Source organism: Centrocercus urophasianus, unplaced genomic scaffold (assembly GCF_019232065.1).
Source record: "Centrocercus urophasianus isolate 14NV4802_14NV808 unplaced genomic scaffold, USGS_Curo_1.0 seq_24, whole genome shotgun sequence".
NCBI classification, from domain to species: Eukaryota; Metazoa; Chordata; class Aves; order Galliformes; family Phasianidae; genus Centrocercus; species Centrocercus urophasianus.
Window position 1 is genome coordinate 2,787,731 of NW_024884800.1, and position 19,060 is coordinate 2,806,790.

At 40.4% G+C, this 19,060-nt stretch overlaps 1 protein-coding gene across 3 annotated transcripts in view; it reads right to left on the reverse strand.

Moving 5' to 3' along the window:
- Positions 1-10,102: 10,102 nt before the first annotated feature.
- The window catches only part of LRCH2 (leucine rich repeats and calponin homology domain containing 2), a 37,361-nt gene continuing 28,403 nt past the window's right edge, over positions 10,103-19,060 (reverse strand). For all 3 annotated transcript variants that reach the window (XM_042825324.1, XM_042825323.1, XM_042825325.1), the window contains exons 15-21: positions 16,888-16,932; positions 16,421-16,471; positions 15,267-15,324; positions 13,779-13,891; positions 13,177-13,314; positions 12,802-12,879; positions 10,103-12,411 (exon numbers count right to left, since the gene is read on the reverse strand). In XM_042825324.1, coding sequence (XP_042681258.1) covers positions 12,292-12,411; positions 12,802-12,879; positions 13,177-13,314; positions 13,779-13,891; positions 15,267-15,324; positions 16,421-16,471; positions 16,888-16,932 — 603 coding nt within the window. In that variant the 3' untranslated portion in view covers positions 10,103-12,291. The remainder of the gene's footprint in view (positions 12,412-12,801; positions 12,880-13,176; positions 13,315-13,778; positions 13,892-15,266; positions 15,325-16,420; positions 16,472-16,887; positions 16,933-19,060) is intronic.

Here is a 19,060-nt window from a genome sequence, read left to right on the forward strand (position 1 = left end):
CACACAGATCTCTGTGAAATCCATTTCAATAGCAGCTGTGCCAAGTTGACTCTTTGGAGGAGCTCACAGAGCAGTGCTGGCACCAACCAGCGCCTTTCAGCCTGGGCTAGGAAGGTAAAGTGATGCAACATCTTGCACACAAGTCAACAACATTCCATTTACCATGCATAAAGGGACACTACGTAGCCAGAGCCAAAACGCGACATCATGTGAGCAGCCCAGGGTGAAGATGCTACTGAACAGCTATAAAAAAAGGATTTGTGAGCACAGTTCTCATGGTTATGTTGCTGCAAAATGCTCCCAGCCAAACAAATGCCTCCATTTCCACTGGGCCGAGCAACCAGGGCTCAGCACCAAGCAGCCACCTCCTCCAAGGTTTACCATAACTGAAAACTGAGTGTGTCCCCATGCCCATATTGGCCTGAATAAGAGCCCTGTCCCTGGAATGAGTGCAGGCTGAGGTCCTAAAGCACACAGTGACAGGTGCCCACGCCTGAAGTCCCTTATGCACTACGGAAGGATGCAGGGATGCTGCCCATCAGCTGCACAACTTTGCACTTTACCTTAATTTAAGCTGATTTTCTCATAGGCTGCATTAAAGATTAAACCCACAAACAAAATGAGGAAACTGAGAGGAAGGCATTGTTCTTATTTTTAAAAATGCAGTTCTACAGCATTGCTCATGCTCGGGCAGCTAAAAAGCAACCGTTGCTTGCCAAAAATGAGATCAAAGCTGGGATAGCTTTATAGCAGATCAGTCAACAGGAGGCATGAGCATCTGGCCCAGTTTCACCTCACAGGTGGGGCTCAACCAGCTCAAACACTGCTTAGATAAAAAGTGCCCATGAAAATGTCAGCTACCACTTCAGCTATAGCCTGATACCTTGAGGCTACTGACTGAGAAAAGCAGAAGTTCCTGTGGGAGCGATGGGCTGAGACCGAAATCATAATGCTGTTTCCTACTTGCTCTCTTTCTGACTTTCACTGGTTCTGTGATCTGTAACTGAAGTTGCCCTACACTACCAAGAGATGACTTTGTACATAGGTCACTCTGAAAGCAATGCTTTCTGTTTATTTCCAGGGAAACTGCAACAGCCACAAAGAGCACAATGGCACTATCTGGCAGAGTGAATTCTCAGCTAGAAAACACCCTTTTTCAACACAGTCATCACCACAAGCTGTGCATTTTCATGTACCAGCAATGAACAAGAGCTGCATGCCATGCTTGTAAAAACCTGCACCGACCGAGGTGACTTACATTGCACGATGTTTCACCACTCACCATCTCACTGTGCCACGTCCCCTGGTTGGTCTCCAGAAACGTTCAGCATCGATGAATGCCAGTGGGTGCCATTTTTTTCTGCACTGGGGTCTTCAATGGCACAAATTTATTCCCTCTGCATTTTCATGCCATGCACCATTTGGTCAGAAGACACCTCTGCTACCATCTGTCACGCAGTAATAAATGCCGTGGATTGTTGGTGGGAAGGTTCAGTCTCTACCGCCATCCCACCAACATCCACTTCTGACATTGTGTGTCAATATAATAAAATAGGAGGCATTACTTCCGGAGCAGCCCCCCCAATGTTTGAGTCATTCTTCAGTGATGCTTTAACGATGTGTAACATAAGAAAAAACACTTCAACAGACATTAAGAAAGATATTAACAAGTCTCTCATCAATGTGCTAACCAAGTGCCACTCATAAGGTGGCTGTCAGTCAGTGGGAGAAAAGAAATTTTCTATTTTAATCATAGAATGGCCTGGGTTGAAAAGGACCACAATAATCATCCAGTTCCAACCCCTGCTATGTGCAGGGTAGCCAACTAGAAGACCAGGCTGCCCAGAGCCACCTCCAGCCTGGCCTTGAATGCCTGCAGGGATGGGGCATCCACAGCCTCCCTGGGCAACCTGTTCCAGTGCCTCACCACCCTCTGGGTGAAAAACTTCCTCCTAATATCCAACCTAATATCCTAATATCCAACCTAAACCTCTCCTGTCTCAGTTTAAAACCATTCCCCCTGGTCCTATCACTATCAACCCTTAATGAAAGCATCTCAGCTGTTTGTTTGCTTCTGTAAGGACTTATCCTCAGCTGGTGGGTACAGCAGCCTGCACTCCTCTGGACATGAGTTATGCTCTCCTAATATCCTTTCCCAGTGAGTGAGCAGTGACTTTACAATCTCTCCTAATCCAATTATGAGCATTAATCTCAAAGCCCTGATTTCTCTTGAAGCATCTCCCAGAGTTGCACAGCCTGCCCTGGGGCTATGCTGCCAATGTTTCTTAATGAAGTCACAGTTCCCAGTAAGTCCTTCAAGCTGGGCATTGGCTCTGCCTGAATTGCTTTATGATAGAGTTAATTATGAATTTTAATAGGGTTTGAAGAAGTGCTGTTGGGAACAGGCTGCCTGACCTCTGCTTCCACTCACATGTTCCCCTGCCTCATCACCTGCTACTGGAGAACAAACCTGCTTTTCCTTTGGTGTATAGGAGCCTAGGAACTGTGGTCAACACATTTGATACTGGAAACCTTTATTAAGGTACAGTGCCAGAGTAGGAAAAGGGTTGAAATGGCTGCATCTTCACTAATGTAGACAGACAGACAACTGCTGCTTCAGCCCTGTGCCCACCCTGCTTTGAGTAAAGGAGAGGCCTGGGGATGCTGGGGGCATGCAGCATTGCAGGTTGCTTGCCCCAAGGGAAGGAAACACGCAACAGCTCACAAAGGAAATCGCCTTGGCTCGTCCTCCATCCCACAGCATCTGTGTCTTGTTGGCTCCCTAGTTTACACCCTATCAAGCACAGAAATAAAAAAGAAGAAAAAAACCCAAAAGCTTTCCCATATTTTTAGGTTTCATCTTTTTTCAACATCTGAAAACATTCTGAAAACTGGACTGAAAACATTCATCTGAGGTCAGAACATCATCACAGCTACACAGTGGAGGGCTGAACAGAACACTGAGCTAGCTGCTATCCAGACAAAAAAGGCAAGTAAATTCACTTCTCACATCTTACCAGTGCAATTTCAAATGCCTGCCTTTGTTTGAAGTTGGTTTCCCACTCTCATTTTTAAAAACATCTGTCCTTTATCAATGCTTTCCGTGGATGCTTTTCATGGGATGACCTTACATGAACTGTGCCCTCAAAGCTGTAAGCTTTGCTAAACAGTGTAACATGGGGCAATCCCTTCAGACTCTGTTCCACTGAAATCTCTGCACATGGGACAAATTAACCAGCAACAGAGACGCATTTTCACATCAATCCATGTTGGAGATCACAGAATCACAGAATGGCCAGGGTTGCAAAGGAACACAGTGCTCATCCAGTTCCAACCCCCTGCTACGTGCAGGGTCACCAACCAGCAGACCAGGCTGCCCAGAGCCACATCCAGCCTGGCCTTGAATGCCTGCAGGGATGGGGGCATCCACAGCCTCCTTGGGCAACCTGTTCCAGTGCCTCACCACCTTCTGAGATATCAGAGCACGCTCAGCTGGTTGGAAACATGCCACCCAGTGGAGATGCGGCACTGAGAGACATGGTGATGGGGATGGTGGGGCTGGGATTGGACTTGGTGATCTTGGAGGTCTTTTCCAACCTCACTGACTCTATCAGCTGCATGTTGGACCCACCTGCACTGCCTGGCTTTCATGTGTGTGAGCTTGCAACAAGGAATAACTTCAGCACTGTCAAGTAAATCTGGAAAGAATCAAGCGCTTGGCCTTAAATACACAGCTTACCATTTTAACTGAGGTATCAAACAGAACTACCAAATTCACAATGGAAAAACTTCAAAGAAAATGTTAATACAAGTTAATCAAAAGAGCACCTGTCAACCTGACCCTGCTCCTTCAAGGCCATTTCTAAATCACTGGCAGAAGTTAAAGATCTGCTGAGGGAGTTTTGAAGTCCCCAGACGCACATCAAAGGCCCAGTGATGCCATGTGTGCTCCTTCAGTGACTGACAGGAAAGCACAAAGTATGGAAGCAAGTGGAAAGAAAAGAATGCAAAGTAAGAAATAGAGCTGGATTTCTGGGGCCGGGGAGCAGGAAGGAATCCAAGTGCAGTAGTTCTAACTACTGAAGGTTGCAAAAGAAGAGATTTAGAGGACAGGAAGCGGTTTGATAACTGCCCTGCCATTGCACCAGAAACAATGCAACCATCAGCTAACTGATATTCCCAGGAAATACAAGTTTATGTTTCTGAGCCAACATCACAAGATTATCAGTGTTGACTGAAGAATCTGTTTCATCTTTGTATAAATATCTCACTGGACCAAGAACACGACCTCCCCATTTCAGCATATAACGAACTCATCAGTCACTGATTATAGGAGCAGAATAGCTTTAAACTAAATAGAATTTGTAACTGAGTTCAAGACCACTTACCCGTTTCTAAATGATGTTGCTGAAAGTTCTAGAGATTCCTCTTTATTTTACTCGGATTTATTTGGAACTGGAGAACAAATGGAGCTTGGGAGGGTTTCTCTCAACAGATATTCTTCAGCTCATGCTCTTTGGAGGCTATGCCACGTCACACAGTGTTTGCTGTTGGCTTTGCAAGAGAACAAGAGATGCTGGAGATCAAAAGCAAAAGGCCAAAGAGAGCAAGGCCTCCTCTGCTTCTGAATTCATACCTATATGGAATGTCAACTTCTTTTTAACATAAATTAATACTTATTACAAGAGATGAGTAGGTCTTGCACAAACAAACCGCAAAAGGATTCTAAATAAACAGTCTGTGTCACAAGCTGCTCTTCAGCTAGATAATTAGAATACTATTAGTACAAGATTTCCTTTATTAATGAGGACTAATTAAAAGCCAATTACATTTTTTTTTTGCAAATTGGCTTCATGAACGTCATTTGGATAACATTCTTGGAATGGCTTCTAACAGCCATCAGAGCAATAGCTGTAGCCACCCATTAATGCTTTGAAGGCAGCACCAGAACACTTGTGTGAATCCAAGGAGGAGGAGTGGATTTCTTTTCTTACAGCTCTGCAATTGAAGAACAACAGAGCAGCAATGCTGACCTGGGGCACTGCAGTTCTACCTCCACAGGTGCAGACATTTCTCAGGCAGGAAAGTTACAAGGCTGCAGCCACAGCCAAGAGCCTTAACCACAGCAAAACAGCAGGCAAAGACCGAGGTGTGCAATGGGTGTGCAAGCAGGACACCAAGGAAGGGCTATGAGAAATTAATCTCAAATGTAAAAAAAAAATTATACTAAAAAAAACAAACCCCAATGAATTCTCCATTTCTCTCAGAGCGTCTTATGGAAATTATTTGCTGGCACTTCTCTTATTGCAGAGTGATTTTTCTCATGCAGGTGACCAACGAGTGATGTGGTCATTCCCCCTGCAGAGCCAGAATGCTTGTTTATAAGAGGAGAGCTTTCTTCAGGACTGGGAGCTGAACAGACTCAGAATGAAACCTAACAAACCCTTCAGCTCTAGTTAAAAGAAAAACAGTATTAAAAATCCAACTGCCTAGACGTATTCATCAAGGGATGTTGCTCACTTTTAGCAACGCTGCTTTTCAGTTACTGCTTTAAAGAGTCCCACCACAGGAGAGCTGGGTGATGCAAGTGCAGAAAGACACTGGCCCAGGTTGCCCAAGGAGGCTGTAAACATCACCCTCCATGGAAGCACTCAAGGCCAGGCTGGATGGATGGGGCTGTGAGCAACCTGGGCTAGAGGGAGGCGTCCCTGCTATAGCAGTGGGGTTGGAACGACATGATCCTAAAGGTCCCTTCCGACCCCAATTAGTATCACAGAGCAACAGCTCTCTCAAAAAACCTTCTAACACTCACTCAGCATAGCAAAACCTCAAAGTTGCGTGCAAAGAGAGAAATTCAGGGAGAAAAAAAAAATAAAAAGATCAGTTTTGTCATATAGTGCATTTTAACTACAATGGTGTAACCTGACTTAACAACAGCTACTGGCAAAACCAGCAGATCTGCTTCCCTCGTGCTGGATCTGGCACCTAATGACTACATAGGAGACAAAGGGTGATTTGTGCTACTGCTCCACCCAGCCCAGAGCGGGGGAGGGAAGCGGATCACCTCCATCAGCAGGAGTTTCCAAGCTGAATTAAGATGTAAACATCTTAATTGACATATTCTTATCCATTTCGTTGTTGATTAACCAGAAGACCTAAGATACATCCTTTGTATTTTCACGGAATGGGAGTTACCATTTCTTTTGTTTGATATGCAGCCGGGCAGCTTATCTGGTGTAGGGAACCTGCTTTGGCAGGGGGGTTGGTCTCGATGATCTCTGGAGGTCCCTTCCAACCCCTACAATTCTGTGATTCTGATTCTGTGATCTCTCAAAACAACAGCAGACACCTCTGAAAGAGCAGACAAACTGTCATTATTTACCATAGACAGAACACAGAAAGACCGAAGTGAAACCAAGGGAATAACTTGCCTACACGAAGGTTATGAAACAGTTTGTATTTTATACACAGAGTATATGTACACTGGTTTTGGAAATGTGGGTTTTATCCATGCAATTTTAATACAAAAACAAAAAAAAAAAAAAAAAAACTATTTACAAAAAAAAAAAAAAAAAAAAAAAAAAAAAGGAAAATTTCTTCAAAAGAAACATATACATGTTGGAAGCTCCAGCGGCAATGGAAGTCCTGAAAAAACACTGAATACACTATTGTACAGGTAGACAATCTTCAGAAGTGTGGAAAACGCACTTTACAAGAACAGGAAATGCAAAATTAATCCAAACGCGCTATCAAATAGATGTTAAGTATATATACACAATGTAAGCATCTGTTATTAAATGATCACTCTCCAACTGTGCCTCAGAACTGCTTCCGCCCCGTCCTGCACACGTTTACATATTGATCATTCGGTCCCGTTGCGTTTTCTGAGTTCTATCATCACAAATGACAAAATAAAGTAACTGAATACCGAGTGATAACCGAAAGCAAAACACGTTTTCCTCGTTCTACACATCACACCATAGTAAAAAGTATTCACACAATTCCCAATGTAACCCACCAACATTTCTGCAGTGCCTCCACGCGCCCCTGTCGAGCACTGAGAGCTTGCATTACTGCTGGTGCAAGAGACATCGACCCTTGCAACAAGGAAATCAACCCCACGGTTGCAGCAATGCTTACTGGAACACTTCAGTTCAGTAAACAGAGCCAAGTTAACATGTTTCAAGTGAAGAGCACAATCTTCAGAAAAGGTTTCAGTACAGACCAGTGGGAGATGTCATGCCCGGAATGGCACAACCAACATATGTAGCAATTCGGGAAAGATTTCATCGATTCCTTCGTATTTAAAATAAAAAATAGATGAGAAAGCATCACCGTGGCCACGTCCAAATATTGGCTGTTTCATAACCTGCCCTCAGATAATTACAATAGGGGATGAGAAAGTCAAGTTTCCCTTATTTCACACAATTTTGAAATAAGCAAGGAAGTCCTTGTTAGAGCCAAGAATTCATTTTCAATGCCTGACTTTGTGGTGTCACTTACAAAACTATAAACTACTTAGGGAAACTCTGCTCTCACTGAAGGCAATGGAAAGTACCCCAAACCATTTAATGTGCAGTCAGCTCAAACCATTCTTCTCCTCTAATGTTTGTTAAGGGAATAAACAAATCCTGGAAAGGCTTTTGAGAGTTGGTCTGTTTGAATATCAGTATTCTAAGATGTGTGCAGATGAGAAAAGTATTTAAAAAAAAAAAAATCCTTCTTGGAAAGTTTAGTTGGCTATGAAACATCTGAACTACAAATGACTGATGATATCACGTTTACATCAACCCTTACTCCTTCCAGAGAAACTGTGCTGCTTATGGCAATCCCCTTTGCTTTTTATCTCAGAGAAATGCCAAAAAACAGAAATGGAGCAACTACAGTGTGCAACCAGGACTGCAGGATGCACACTGTCAGAGCTGCACTGTGTGAAATACTTACAGGCAAATAAAGCAAAGCCACAGTTGATTGCATAAATAACACAGGAGGCAGAACTGCTCCTGTAAGGGGGAGATTAATCCGGCACCAAGTTAATCACATTCCCTCTACTTTAACAATCAAGATCAGCAGAATTTTATTATTGTTATCATTTTAATTCAAAAGGGTAATCTGTAAACAGGAAATATTTCATTGGCTGTGTGTGCGTTGCGGAGGAGTGGGGTTTTCAAGCTCGCTTTTCCAAGGAAGGGTCAGTGTTTAAATAAGATGCACCACTTGAAAGGAACACACATGTTAGTCTGATTTGGGGAGGAAAACAAGTTTCATTTACCAACACAGAGTCATCTCCTGTCTGCAGAAAGTGCCAAGAACTCCTCCAAAAACCTCATGCTCGCACTGTGTCCAGTTGAAATCCACTCTCCTGAGATCAAAAATATATAAATGTTGGTTTGAGATATTGCTGAACAAAGCCTTGCTTACTGCTTGACTGAGATTTGGTACATTACTAATGCACCTGACCTCTGCATTGGCACAGAGACCTCTTTGGAGACAGACTGCCTGTATTACACACGAGAGCTACTTTACTTCCTTAAATAAATACTTAAATTGCACAAGTACATAATGCCAACCCTTCCTCCTTCTCTTCAATACGGAGAAGGAAATTTGGTTTTAGTGAAAATAAATGGAGACATTTTGTTTAAATTTGGCCAGCCTCATGTTAAGCTGAGAAGACCACTGCTAAGCAATAAAGTATTTGTAATAAGAAAGCTCAGCAAAGTGAGATGAATCATAGAATGGCCTGGGTTGAAAAGGAGCACAATGCTCATCCATTTCCAACCCCTGCTGTGTGCAGGGTCACCAACCAGCAGACCAGGCTGCCCAGAGCCACATCCAGCCTGGCCTTGAATGCCTGCAGGGATGGGGCACCCACAGCCTCCTTGGGCAGCCTGTTCCAGTGCCTCAGCACCCTGTGGGGGAAAAACTTCCTCCTAATATCCAACCTAAACCTCTCCTGTCTCAGTTTAAAACCATTCCCCCTTGTCCTACCACTACCCAATTATACTGAGATGACGGACCTTCCAACAGTACGAAAGCTGTGCTTAAAGAGTATTTTTTCTACCATTTTAATACTGTATGGCACATTAGAATATTTGCATTAAGTAGATAAATCAGTAACAATGTTAACCAGAGATCACTGCATTAGCCAAGAAGTTGACACTGCAGCTTTGCTCGTGTCACCCAACTCACATTTTGCCTAAAAAGATAAAAACTCTTCTACTGAAACCAAGAGCAAAGTTTGCACTGACTTCACTGAAGCCAGGACTTCATCCAGACACTCCAACAATTCACATCAGACATTTATAGTTCCAAATGTATTATTCTGTATTTTAGAATAATTTAAATTTTTGGTTGTATTTTGAAAGGCCTTCAGATAGATGTATGCAGACAGTTTTCTGGACAGCCAGCAAGCCCCGACCAACACAGCAGAATGGCAGCATTATAAACTAGATGTGAAGCATTTCTAAAATACAATGTCTGAAGTCCTCATCCTTTCCAGCTATTATTTCAATGCCACTGTTATAAGACCACAATAACTGGAACATTATTGCTAAAAGCATCCGTGTGCTGCATCCAGTAACAGAGAAAACAGGTAAAAAAATACAGGCAGGCAGAAGCCCTGTCAGCTGATTCACTCCAGCTTACAGAGCATATTGCCAACATTATTGCCAACGCCATACAGCTACTGCAATAACAAAAGCACTCTTAGTTAATTCTTAAATTCATTAGGAAAACTTAACATAGCTTCACTTTCATTTTGTGTATCATTTTTTGGTAGCACTGCTCCAGAGTATTATTTGGAAAAGCGGCTACAGGAACATGAGCAAAATTCAGGTATAGCAGACCTTTACTCAGATTGCTCCAAAGGACACTGGAAAGCCTTCATTTTTTGCAGTGCTAAAGAGGAAATCCTCTAAGCACCAGGAGTTATTTTCCCCATATTGAGAAGTCCATAATAACGTCCAAAGACTTGCAAAGCAGAGTTATCCCCACTCATGGGGAAGGATTCTAGAGTGGTTACAAAGGGTTATTTCTGTAGTTTTCAATTTCAGAGGTTCAATTCAAGATGAGGACATGAACTTCATATCCAGTTATCATGTTACTCATAAATCTGGTAAGTATCTGGTACGTTACATCAAGGGGATTCTTAACATTTACACTGCGATATGGTAAATTGATAAGTTTAGTTGTATTTGGATAGAAAGTGTTTAAAGCAAGAAAAAATATCTAAGTGACAATTAAGCAGCAGTGTGAATTGGGTTAAGCCAAAAAACTTGGAGTGACCATTCATAGCCAGCAATTCAATGGCCAACAAACTGAAACAGAACTGTTACAGCCATCAGATATCACGCAGCATGGAACTGAAAGACAATGAGTTACTCCTGTTGGATGGTTGTGTTCTTCAACTGCAGCACACAGCAACAAGAAATCAGCTTAATGAAACACATTACCTTCTCATTTTAGCCTTAGCATGACCTCAGATCACAGAATTACAGGCACTGCCTTTGAATTTAAGTTGTTGAAATGAGTACTATGTGAGTGATGCAACAACCAATTTAAGATACAGCATCTACAGCATTTCAAAATGTCAAAGGACTACAGATCACACGTTTATTCTGTTTAAGAAAGATTTTAGACTTGGACGTTGGAAATGCAGCTTTACATCAGCTTTTCAATGAGCTGTGAAACCTTAAAGGAAAGGACAGAACCAAATCCTGTTACACACAAGGCAAACACATCCCTCAGTCAAAATTAATTTAGCCTAAAACAGAATATCTGTGACAAAGCTTTTTTTTTTTGTATATATGAACTACCTATCCAACAAACTAATTCAACCTGCTACTAAAACCACCAAATGATGTGCAGCCTTTCTGGAAATGAATTCAGCTGTGTATTCTGTGCAGGGTTTCAGAATGCTCTCAGAATACTGAGAATCTGCTCAGAATACAAAAAGAAGGTAAAAACAAACAATGCAGCACAGTGGGAATTGTACTCTTTCAGAAACCCAACGGCTTGGCACAGTGACATCTGTGCAAACTGATCTGTGTGCTGTGCCACACTCTCATGCAACTCGCACAATAAATCCTGTGAACGTGACAAGGATGGACACCGAGATTCCTCAACTCAATCGTGGGTCATTGCAAATTGTAAAAAGGTAATGTGAACTCAGGAGCAGTATTACATGAGGTCCTGGGATTCACAGTATAAACCTGAGATATTGGCAGTTTTATCAAAATGTCCTCCATTACTCTGTATGCATCACGAATCCTCACTTCGTACTCACCACGTGTATTTGTTTGTCCCAAGCAAAGAGAAGTAGACAGCTTTGTTTACCCAACAATACATTAAAACAAACAAAAAAATGATTAGGTATTATCAAATTAAATATCATAAATAAAGTGTATTTACAGTCTTTTCTAATTATTAGATAACGACATAATCAACTGTGCAACAAACTTAAAACACCCAACATCAAAAAAATGTGAAGCATCAGTTAAATCTCCACGTGTTGATTTTACAAAAAACTATTAAAATATTTAAAAATTCCCATTTTATCTATTTTCAACAAAGAAATCTCAAAAAATGTTTAAGACTAGTAAGAGTTATCAATTACACAGGCACTTCACATGTAAACAATCTACAGTACAACTGAAAAAAATATTTGGCACCAACCTAGAAGACTGGAAAAAAAACAAAACTCAGTGTCCTTTTTCCCATTGTTTTGCATCACCACACACTCAGACTAAATACTGGCAATGTTGGAAGTGCGTAAGTTACAATCAGGAGTGCAAAAATAAAAAGAAAGAACACTAAAGTTAAGGTTTCTAAGAGAGTGGGAGTGGATTACAGCTATCAGTCACTGCGTTTTTACCATCAAATCATAGCCACGTTTTCGTTTTGCCTTTAAATCAGACAGTTGACCTTCATAATTCAAGCAAGGAGGATCAGGTTTTGTACTTCTAAATTAATTCGAAAACCGTTTCCAATGTAGAAAAAGAAATCCAGCATTTAACTGTAACATTGTGAGATGCTAAATGGTCATTTTGAACTTAAAGTTTTAACTTTAAATGGAAAGAGAACCTGATGCAAAATCTTTGTGCATCCAACTACAAAAGGAAACGAATCGTTATGGTATTTTAACATCAGCTGACTCCAAGGTTTTCATGTATAATTCCAAAGTAAGGCTCTCTACAGCATCTGGACAGACATTAGTTTTTGATGGCTTGGATGTTCCTATGTAGGAATCCTATGTAGGAAGCTGAACTGCTCCAGAGCTTCCAAGAACTCGTGTTACATGGCAGAAAGTTGAGATACTTTCAACGTGGGCAATTCAAGCAGAGCTTGAACTGTGAGGCCAACCTTCACCAGACCCCTCTCCTCCAGTATGTGATGAGGCAAGCACAGTCTCTCCTGTAAAATAAAGTAGAATAGGTATTAAGCTTCATTCACTCTCTCCCAGCTGGGTAACAAAAGCATTCTCCCTGAAGTTGCACATATGTTAGATATCTGCATAGAAAACATCTTGATGTGGGAAATTATCAGTTTTCCCCTTGGGAACTCCTGGAGGCACTAACAGATTGGGTCCTCAGTATTATTCCTGCTGTTAGACGCCAACTGGAAACAGAGCATCCTCAGTTTAATGCTATGGGCCAGAAATAGGACTCTTCCCTTCCTTTCATATCTTTAAGCTCCTTGGACAGTGTTATAATCACTACTGCTCCACACCTGCTTGCCCTGCTGCAGGCTCTATTTACTGACATACCTTTGGTGTGATGTTAGTCATGAAGGCAATTACCATACCTGTGGAACGCCCAATTTTTTACAAGCATCCAGAAAGTTCTCAACATTTCTTCGGCACTTTGCCATACTGAGTTTAGGCTGTAAAGAGAGGATTTTCATCAGGTAATTGTGAAATACTGTTTACATCTGACGCAAATTCTGCAACAGCTGCTAAAATACAAACCAGAACACTAATTATACAGATTCAATACACGAAAATAGCTCTTCAACGAAACTTCTGAGCCTTATTTAATAATTCTTGAAAAAGATTGAATACGGCAGATATCATACATGACTTTTTTTTGCCATCAGCTTCAAAAATTTGTTTTCAATTATGATGCAAAAAAAAAAAAGAAAGTGAGCTAACTGTGCAAAAAAGTGAGCTAAATGACTTACCACTGCTGGCGATGGTACGTGAATGCTGGCAACGGAGCGTGGCCTTATGTGGTTGGCTAGATGGCAAAGAACGACTCCGTCCATCAGTGCTGCCCCAATGTCATCTGGCAAGATTACTTTTAACCTTGATTCAAGATTCTGTTAAAAAGCCCGTGAGTGAGTTGTTTAGCTAATTATTCATTTTAAATACGAGGTGTTTTAAAGCAGACAGTTTTAAAAGGGCATTTTAATATTAGGGTTAAGTGGAGTCAATTCATACTTCACTGAGCACAATTACTCCACATCAAGATCACATTCCCTTTGCTTGTTCTGTTTTTTCCTTTCAATGACAGCCACACACACTGACACAGACATTCAGCCAGCAACTACCACAACAGCTCTCAAAACCACAGGCTGAATCCCACTGCTCATAACAAGAAAGCACAGAATTTAAAGGCAGAAATGTGAGGCTGAATACCTCCACAGCTGTTACTGTGCAGAATTTGTGGGCTGAAATCACATAGAAGTTTACTAGAAGGAGGAGTAAAAGACTACCAAGGTTTCAACTGTGGTTCAAAGCAAACAAAATGCACTGCACCTACATAGTACATAACAGTACATACATTGCGAAGTTGTCTTATTTGTTCCCTTTCTTCTCTTAAATGCTCCATTTTCCTCCTCATTGTAAATCCAGGATCCATTGCTCCATAGTCCTGGCGAGCTGCACGGCTGAAAGCTATTGAACATGACTGAAGTTAGCCTTCAGAATTCAGATTTTAAGAACAGTAGTAAAATCTACCATCAAGGATAACAGCAGGGAAAAACATGCTATGGAACTTGACAGAAAAGAGACACATCAGTATCCTGAAGTAACAAATGCTGTCCATGAGACAGTCTTCAAATAAAACATAAATCATCTTATTTAACTGCAAGTGCATTACATCAAAATATGGACACAAAATTGACTTCACTATTCAAATACTTAAGGTATATGTTTCTATCTGTACTTCTGCAAGCTTATCTTGCAAGCTAGGCTTGAAAATATTTTTATGGAGGCTAAAGAAAGGAACAAGAATCTTATCCAAGAGTTCAGAGCTTGTCTCTTAAATACTTTGACTGCAATTCACTTCATTCATCATGTTCAGAAAGCCTAACAACTAGATTTTATACAGTACTGGCAAAGGAGAACTAACAAGCCTCCTAACTTCTATGAAACCCCAACTTCCTACAGCCTAGGACACAGATCACTCCAGATGTGCACAGCCAATCATGCCCTTATATATGCAACAAGCCAATCTTGTTTGGCACAGCGTTTCAAGAGCTGCTTACAAATGACAAATGATTTGAGGACCCTAAAGGTGACACTTGTATGAACTCAGCCACACACTGCTAATGAGGGCTCACAGGTTAACATTTAAGCAGTCAAATTTCACTACCATGAAGACAGAAAATGTCAGGTTATCTTTTCTTTAAACAAACAAACAAAAAAGCACAAAGATTGTTAACTTATGTTAGCTGGAAATGAGACTGCAGACTGGCTTTGCCAAATTATGTCTTATACTGTTGACATAGAATATTCTCATGGACCTTAAAAAAAAAATAGTACTGTAAGAGCAAAGTATTTGTGGATATTCTGAAACTCTGGATTTCAGAAAACTGAAAGCCTTTAGATAATCTAGTCTGATGCAACTGGGGGCAGAGTTTTGGAAGAGTCAGAGCACAATAAGGCACCAAGACATGCAATTCCTGACAAAGCTGTGCTCCATGCATCCTTTCACGGGACAAATTACAAAAAACTACTTCTCTTGAAACCCTGTTGCCTCATCATGTCTCACAAACAACTGCACGCTGTTTCCCTGTTCTTTCACCATGACTAAACATGCAAAAAATAAATCAGTGAAGTTAAAGTGACTGTGCAGCTCTGGGAACTTTCAATTATTGGACAGCTGCTTTGGCAAACCATGTCTTTTCCAGAACCATGCTTGTGGTAAGTACACTGAGTGAAATGATGTGCTGTGTCCTCCTTTTGTATTCATTCCAATGCATGCATCTGGTGTCCTTTTCTGCTCCTGCCTGGGGAATGAAAACCTGTTTTCATTCAGGTAGCTTACCTGACCTTGGTTTGAGACCAAACGGACCGTGAGTGTTACTATCAGTCCTTTCATAATCCTGTCAAAAAGAGAGAAAAAGTCTGTTTTCTTCTGTTCATTGCAATAATTAACTTCTGTTCCCATCAAAATAGCATTTAAATTATTCTTGTCTAAAAAAGAACAGAATTAGCCCTTCTGTTTAACTGTAAAACACTTCTCAGAAATGGATACTACAATGAAAATGGAATAGAAGTAAACTCATCTTACCAAGGCAGAAAAATCAGCACCAGATAAACTAAAATCTATTCTAAGATTAATACCTATTCTCAATCACCTTAAACAACTGCAAACCGTTCTGTTAACTGAATTCTAATGCAGATGCACGCTAACGCAGATATCTTTGCAACTGATTTTTTTAAGAAATGTTTGTTTTCAATTATGAAGATATCCTGTGACATGAGAAACAACTAAGAGAAAGTACTCAGCAATCTGGTATGTACACACATGAGAAATTCTTAGTTCAGTGCATTTCATTGTGTGTGGGAGATGTTCTACTCATCCCACTCCGGCTTCATATCAGCACTAGCTGGAAACACTTCTCTTTGGTATGGTATGTTTACAGCTTAGGAGATTAGTGCAAGTGCAGTGAGACTACACAGATGCTACTTATAAAGCAACACAACCGATGAATGAAGCTGCAAGGCAGCATCATACAGATGACAGGAAATCCTAAGAATGAAACCACTTCAGCAGTGTCAGTACCTCTGGGTTCCCTGCAATGTACTGAAAACTGAACCACAAGTTTTACTTGAACCTCTCTGAGCAGCTAATGCATAAGGGAAAACTACTTCATACACCAAATTGGATTAATCTTCATTAGCTGCTTTCATTTGGAGAATAAAGGAGACAAAGTAATGCATCTTCCTACATAGCAATTAATTTAAAAAAAATAATAATAATAACCTAGGGACAACCAGACAGTTGCAAAGGTAAAAATAAAAAAACACAACACGTTATGCCTCTGGTTTCTACTTTTGACCCTTCATTACAAAGAAATAGCCTTAATTCCAGTTCTAAAGTAAGCTAGCAGTTTTATGTCTGCATGGCAAACCTGGAGACACGAGCAATGTGCACAAAAAAAATGCTGAGTGAAAAACAAAGCCACAAACTTGTACCTCGGACGACACAGGAGACTGTGGGGACACATTAGTATTATCACTGTCTTGCTAAAAAGAAACCAAAGAGATGAAATTATAAAATGAAAACTATGATTTAACAAGAAAACATGAAATAATGAAATACAAAATACACGAGACGTACATTTGTCAAGTATGGCACAAATTGGTAGAAACTGAATTTAAAGACATGTAACGTAGGAAACACTACTTAAGAAAACTAATGTAGAACAATACTTTATAATATCTTTTCCACACTACACAATTTTGGGGTTTTTTTGGCTGTTTTTTTTCCAAATAGGAGTATATTTATTTCATTGTATTCCTGCTATGGCCTTGGGAAAGCAAAGTTGGTTTGCACCAACTCTAGCCAATGTCATGCTGTTCCATAAACATGGCTCACTGGTGTTTATAAGAGGCAAATAAAACAATTCTCTTATGCATTTCACACAATCACCATTTCTTACCTCATCGTTTTCATTTCCACTTGAACTCTTCCTGGAAGATTTATACTGCAAAACACACAGAATTATCAACATGAAAATGGAAGCATGGTTTTCCTTCAAACTACATGGGTTGACACCATTCAGAAGTTACTACTTTTGAAGCTACCGAGAAAAAGAACACGTTACAGAATCAAAGGAAGGAGAAAGAAGACAAAAGGAACACCCAATTCCTAGGCTACCCAGGAATACCCAGAATTTCTGTATGTTGATGAGAACAAACCCATTTCAGAAATACTTTTATAACGTGAATTCTGACTGCATATAACATCTGATTCAAGAAGACAGACCTCAGTAACTGACAGCCTTCAGCATTAGATACAAACATACACTGCAGAAGCAATTTTAAGATGGATTTCATTTACAACTGCAAAGCCTGATCACATACTTTTACCTACTGAAGGCCACACTGCTCTTTCACAGGAGGTCTGTGAAATTTTGCACATTGCTCCTGTCCCCATCTCCTGATTATCTGAGAAGTGCAACGGAAATGAGGGAGAGATTGAAGCAAGAAAGTTACAAAAGCACTATTTAGGATGGAAAAGAAATGTATTTCATTGCATGCAGAGGAAACACACAAATAAACAGGAAAATACAGGTAGAATTGAAGAGTTCAGCCTCCACAAAACTCAATGCTTGAAGTGCATGGGGCTGCACTATCTGCTTTTATGATACAATACAAAACACGACAGATTAAGAGTGTGACTTTGGAAATGGAAGAATCCAGTTTCAGGATCTCTCCTCAGAGATCTGATTTTTAAGGCTGCCCATAAGTTACAGTTAGAAGAATTTAAGAAGACAAAACTGCCCTGAAATTATGTTCTAAACATTCACAAATACGCAACTTCCGATAGTTCTGTTAGGTGAAGTTCTATGTCTTAATGAAACACTTAAGATGCCAGCCTTCCTCTGAGAGGAAGCCTTTTCAAGAGTTATTGAATGACTTCTTTTGTTTTTGAAAGGGAACCTATGTATGCAGTTCATGTAGTCCTGGGGTCACACACAGATGTGTTACACACATTTATGTCTGGACATTTTGCTTCTTCAGGTTATCCCTGGTATATCTCAAGGGAAATATCTCCTGTGTGTTTGCAAGGAAATACATTACTTTGGGAGTTTATATGCCAAAGCTTAATTTTCTGTGCCCTGTAGACATCCACAGCTGACTACTTTTTTATGCAGGCCTTCAGCCAGTTCTGCATTTAGGTTTTTTAACCATTTCACAATTCCTTTCCCTTGTGAGTATGCTAAGCAGAATTTCTGCTTAGATCGAGCTACAATCCAACTATAAACTATCCCAACAAAAATGCATTTGGGTTCATAAAATTGTCTTAGATGGTAAAAGTTCTTGTATCAATAATATTCACTACAATAAAGATCTGAAATATTGGCCAGGCTTCAAAGACATACTAAGGAAGAAGAGCTCTGATTCTCGTAGGCATCCTTAGCTGCACTGAACAATTGCAGCAATAAAACTATATAGATTATACAATAAAGATGCTCTATTAATACTTCTGGATTCTGAGCCAAGTAAATTATTCCTGGTTTAATAACACCCATTGCAGTAGCTTGGCATGACATCTCTTAAGATACTCATTAATGTTTGGCACTACAGACATTATTCAATGCACTCTTTTTGCCAAGAAAATATGGACACTATGAACTGTACTTTGATTTGGCTCTCAGAACAGCTGTGAAGCTCACTTGTGTTTAGTTGATTCCCCCCACATTTGTCATGGATGAAAGGGTTCACTTCATTTACTTGTTGCCTTGTTTTTGCAAATGAAACTGATGAGAATGAAGTGAGACAGTACTTTTTGTTGCTTATACATCAGTAAATTAAGCATGTTGAGACACACAGCTATATGAAATGTAATTTCAGGTATCTGCCTCCACCACCAGCTCAGAACTATTAGTATTTAAATACACTTTTTGAAGTGATAATAAATAACCAATGCAAACCTTCTGTATGAATGCTTACTAAACATGCTTAGATTAATGAGTTAAACGGCAGGATTCTGTTTGAGAATTTTCTCCTCCTTCCCCTCAAAGACTGCAGTGTGAAGTTAATTAACGGATGCAAACCTTGGAAAGGGGTCACTAGAATTCAAGTTAGGATAAAACTCTAAATTCCCAA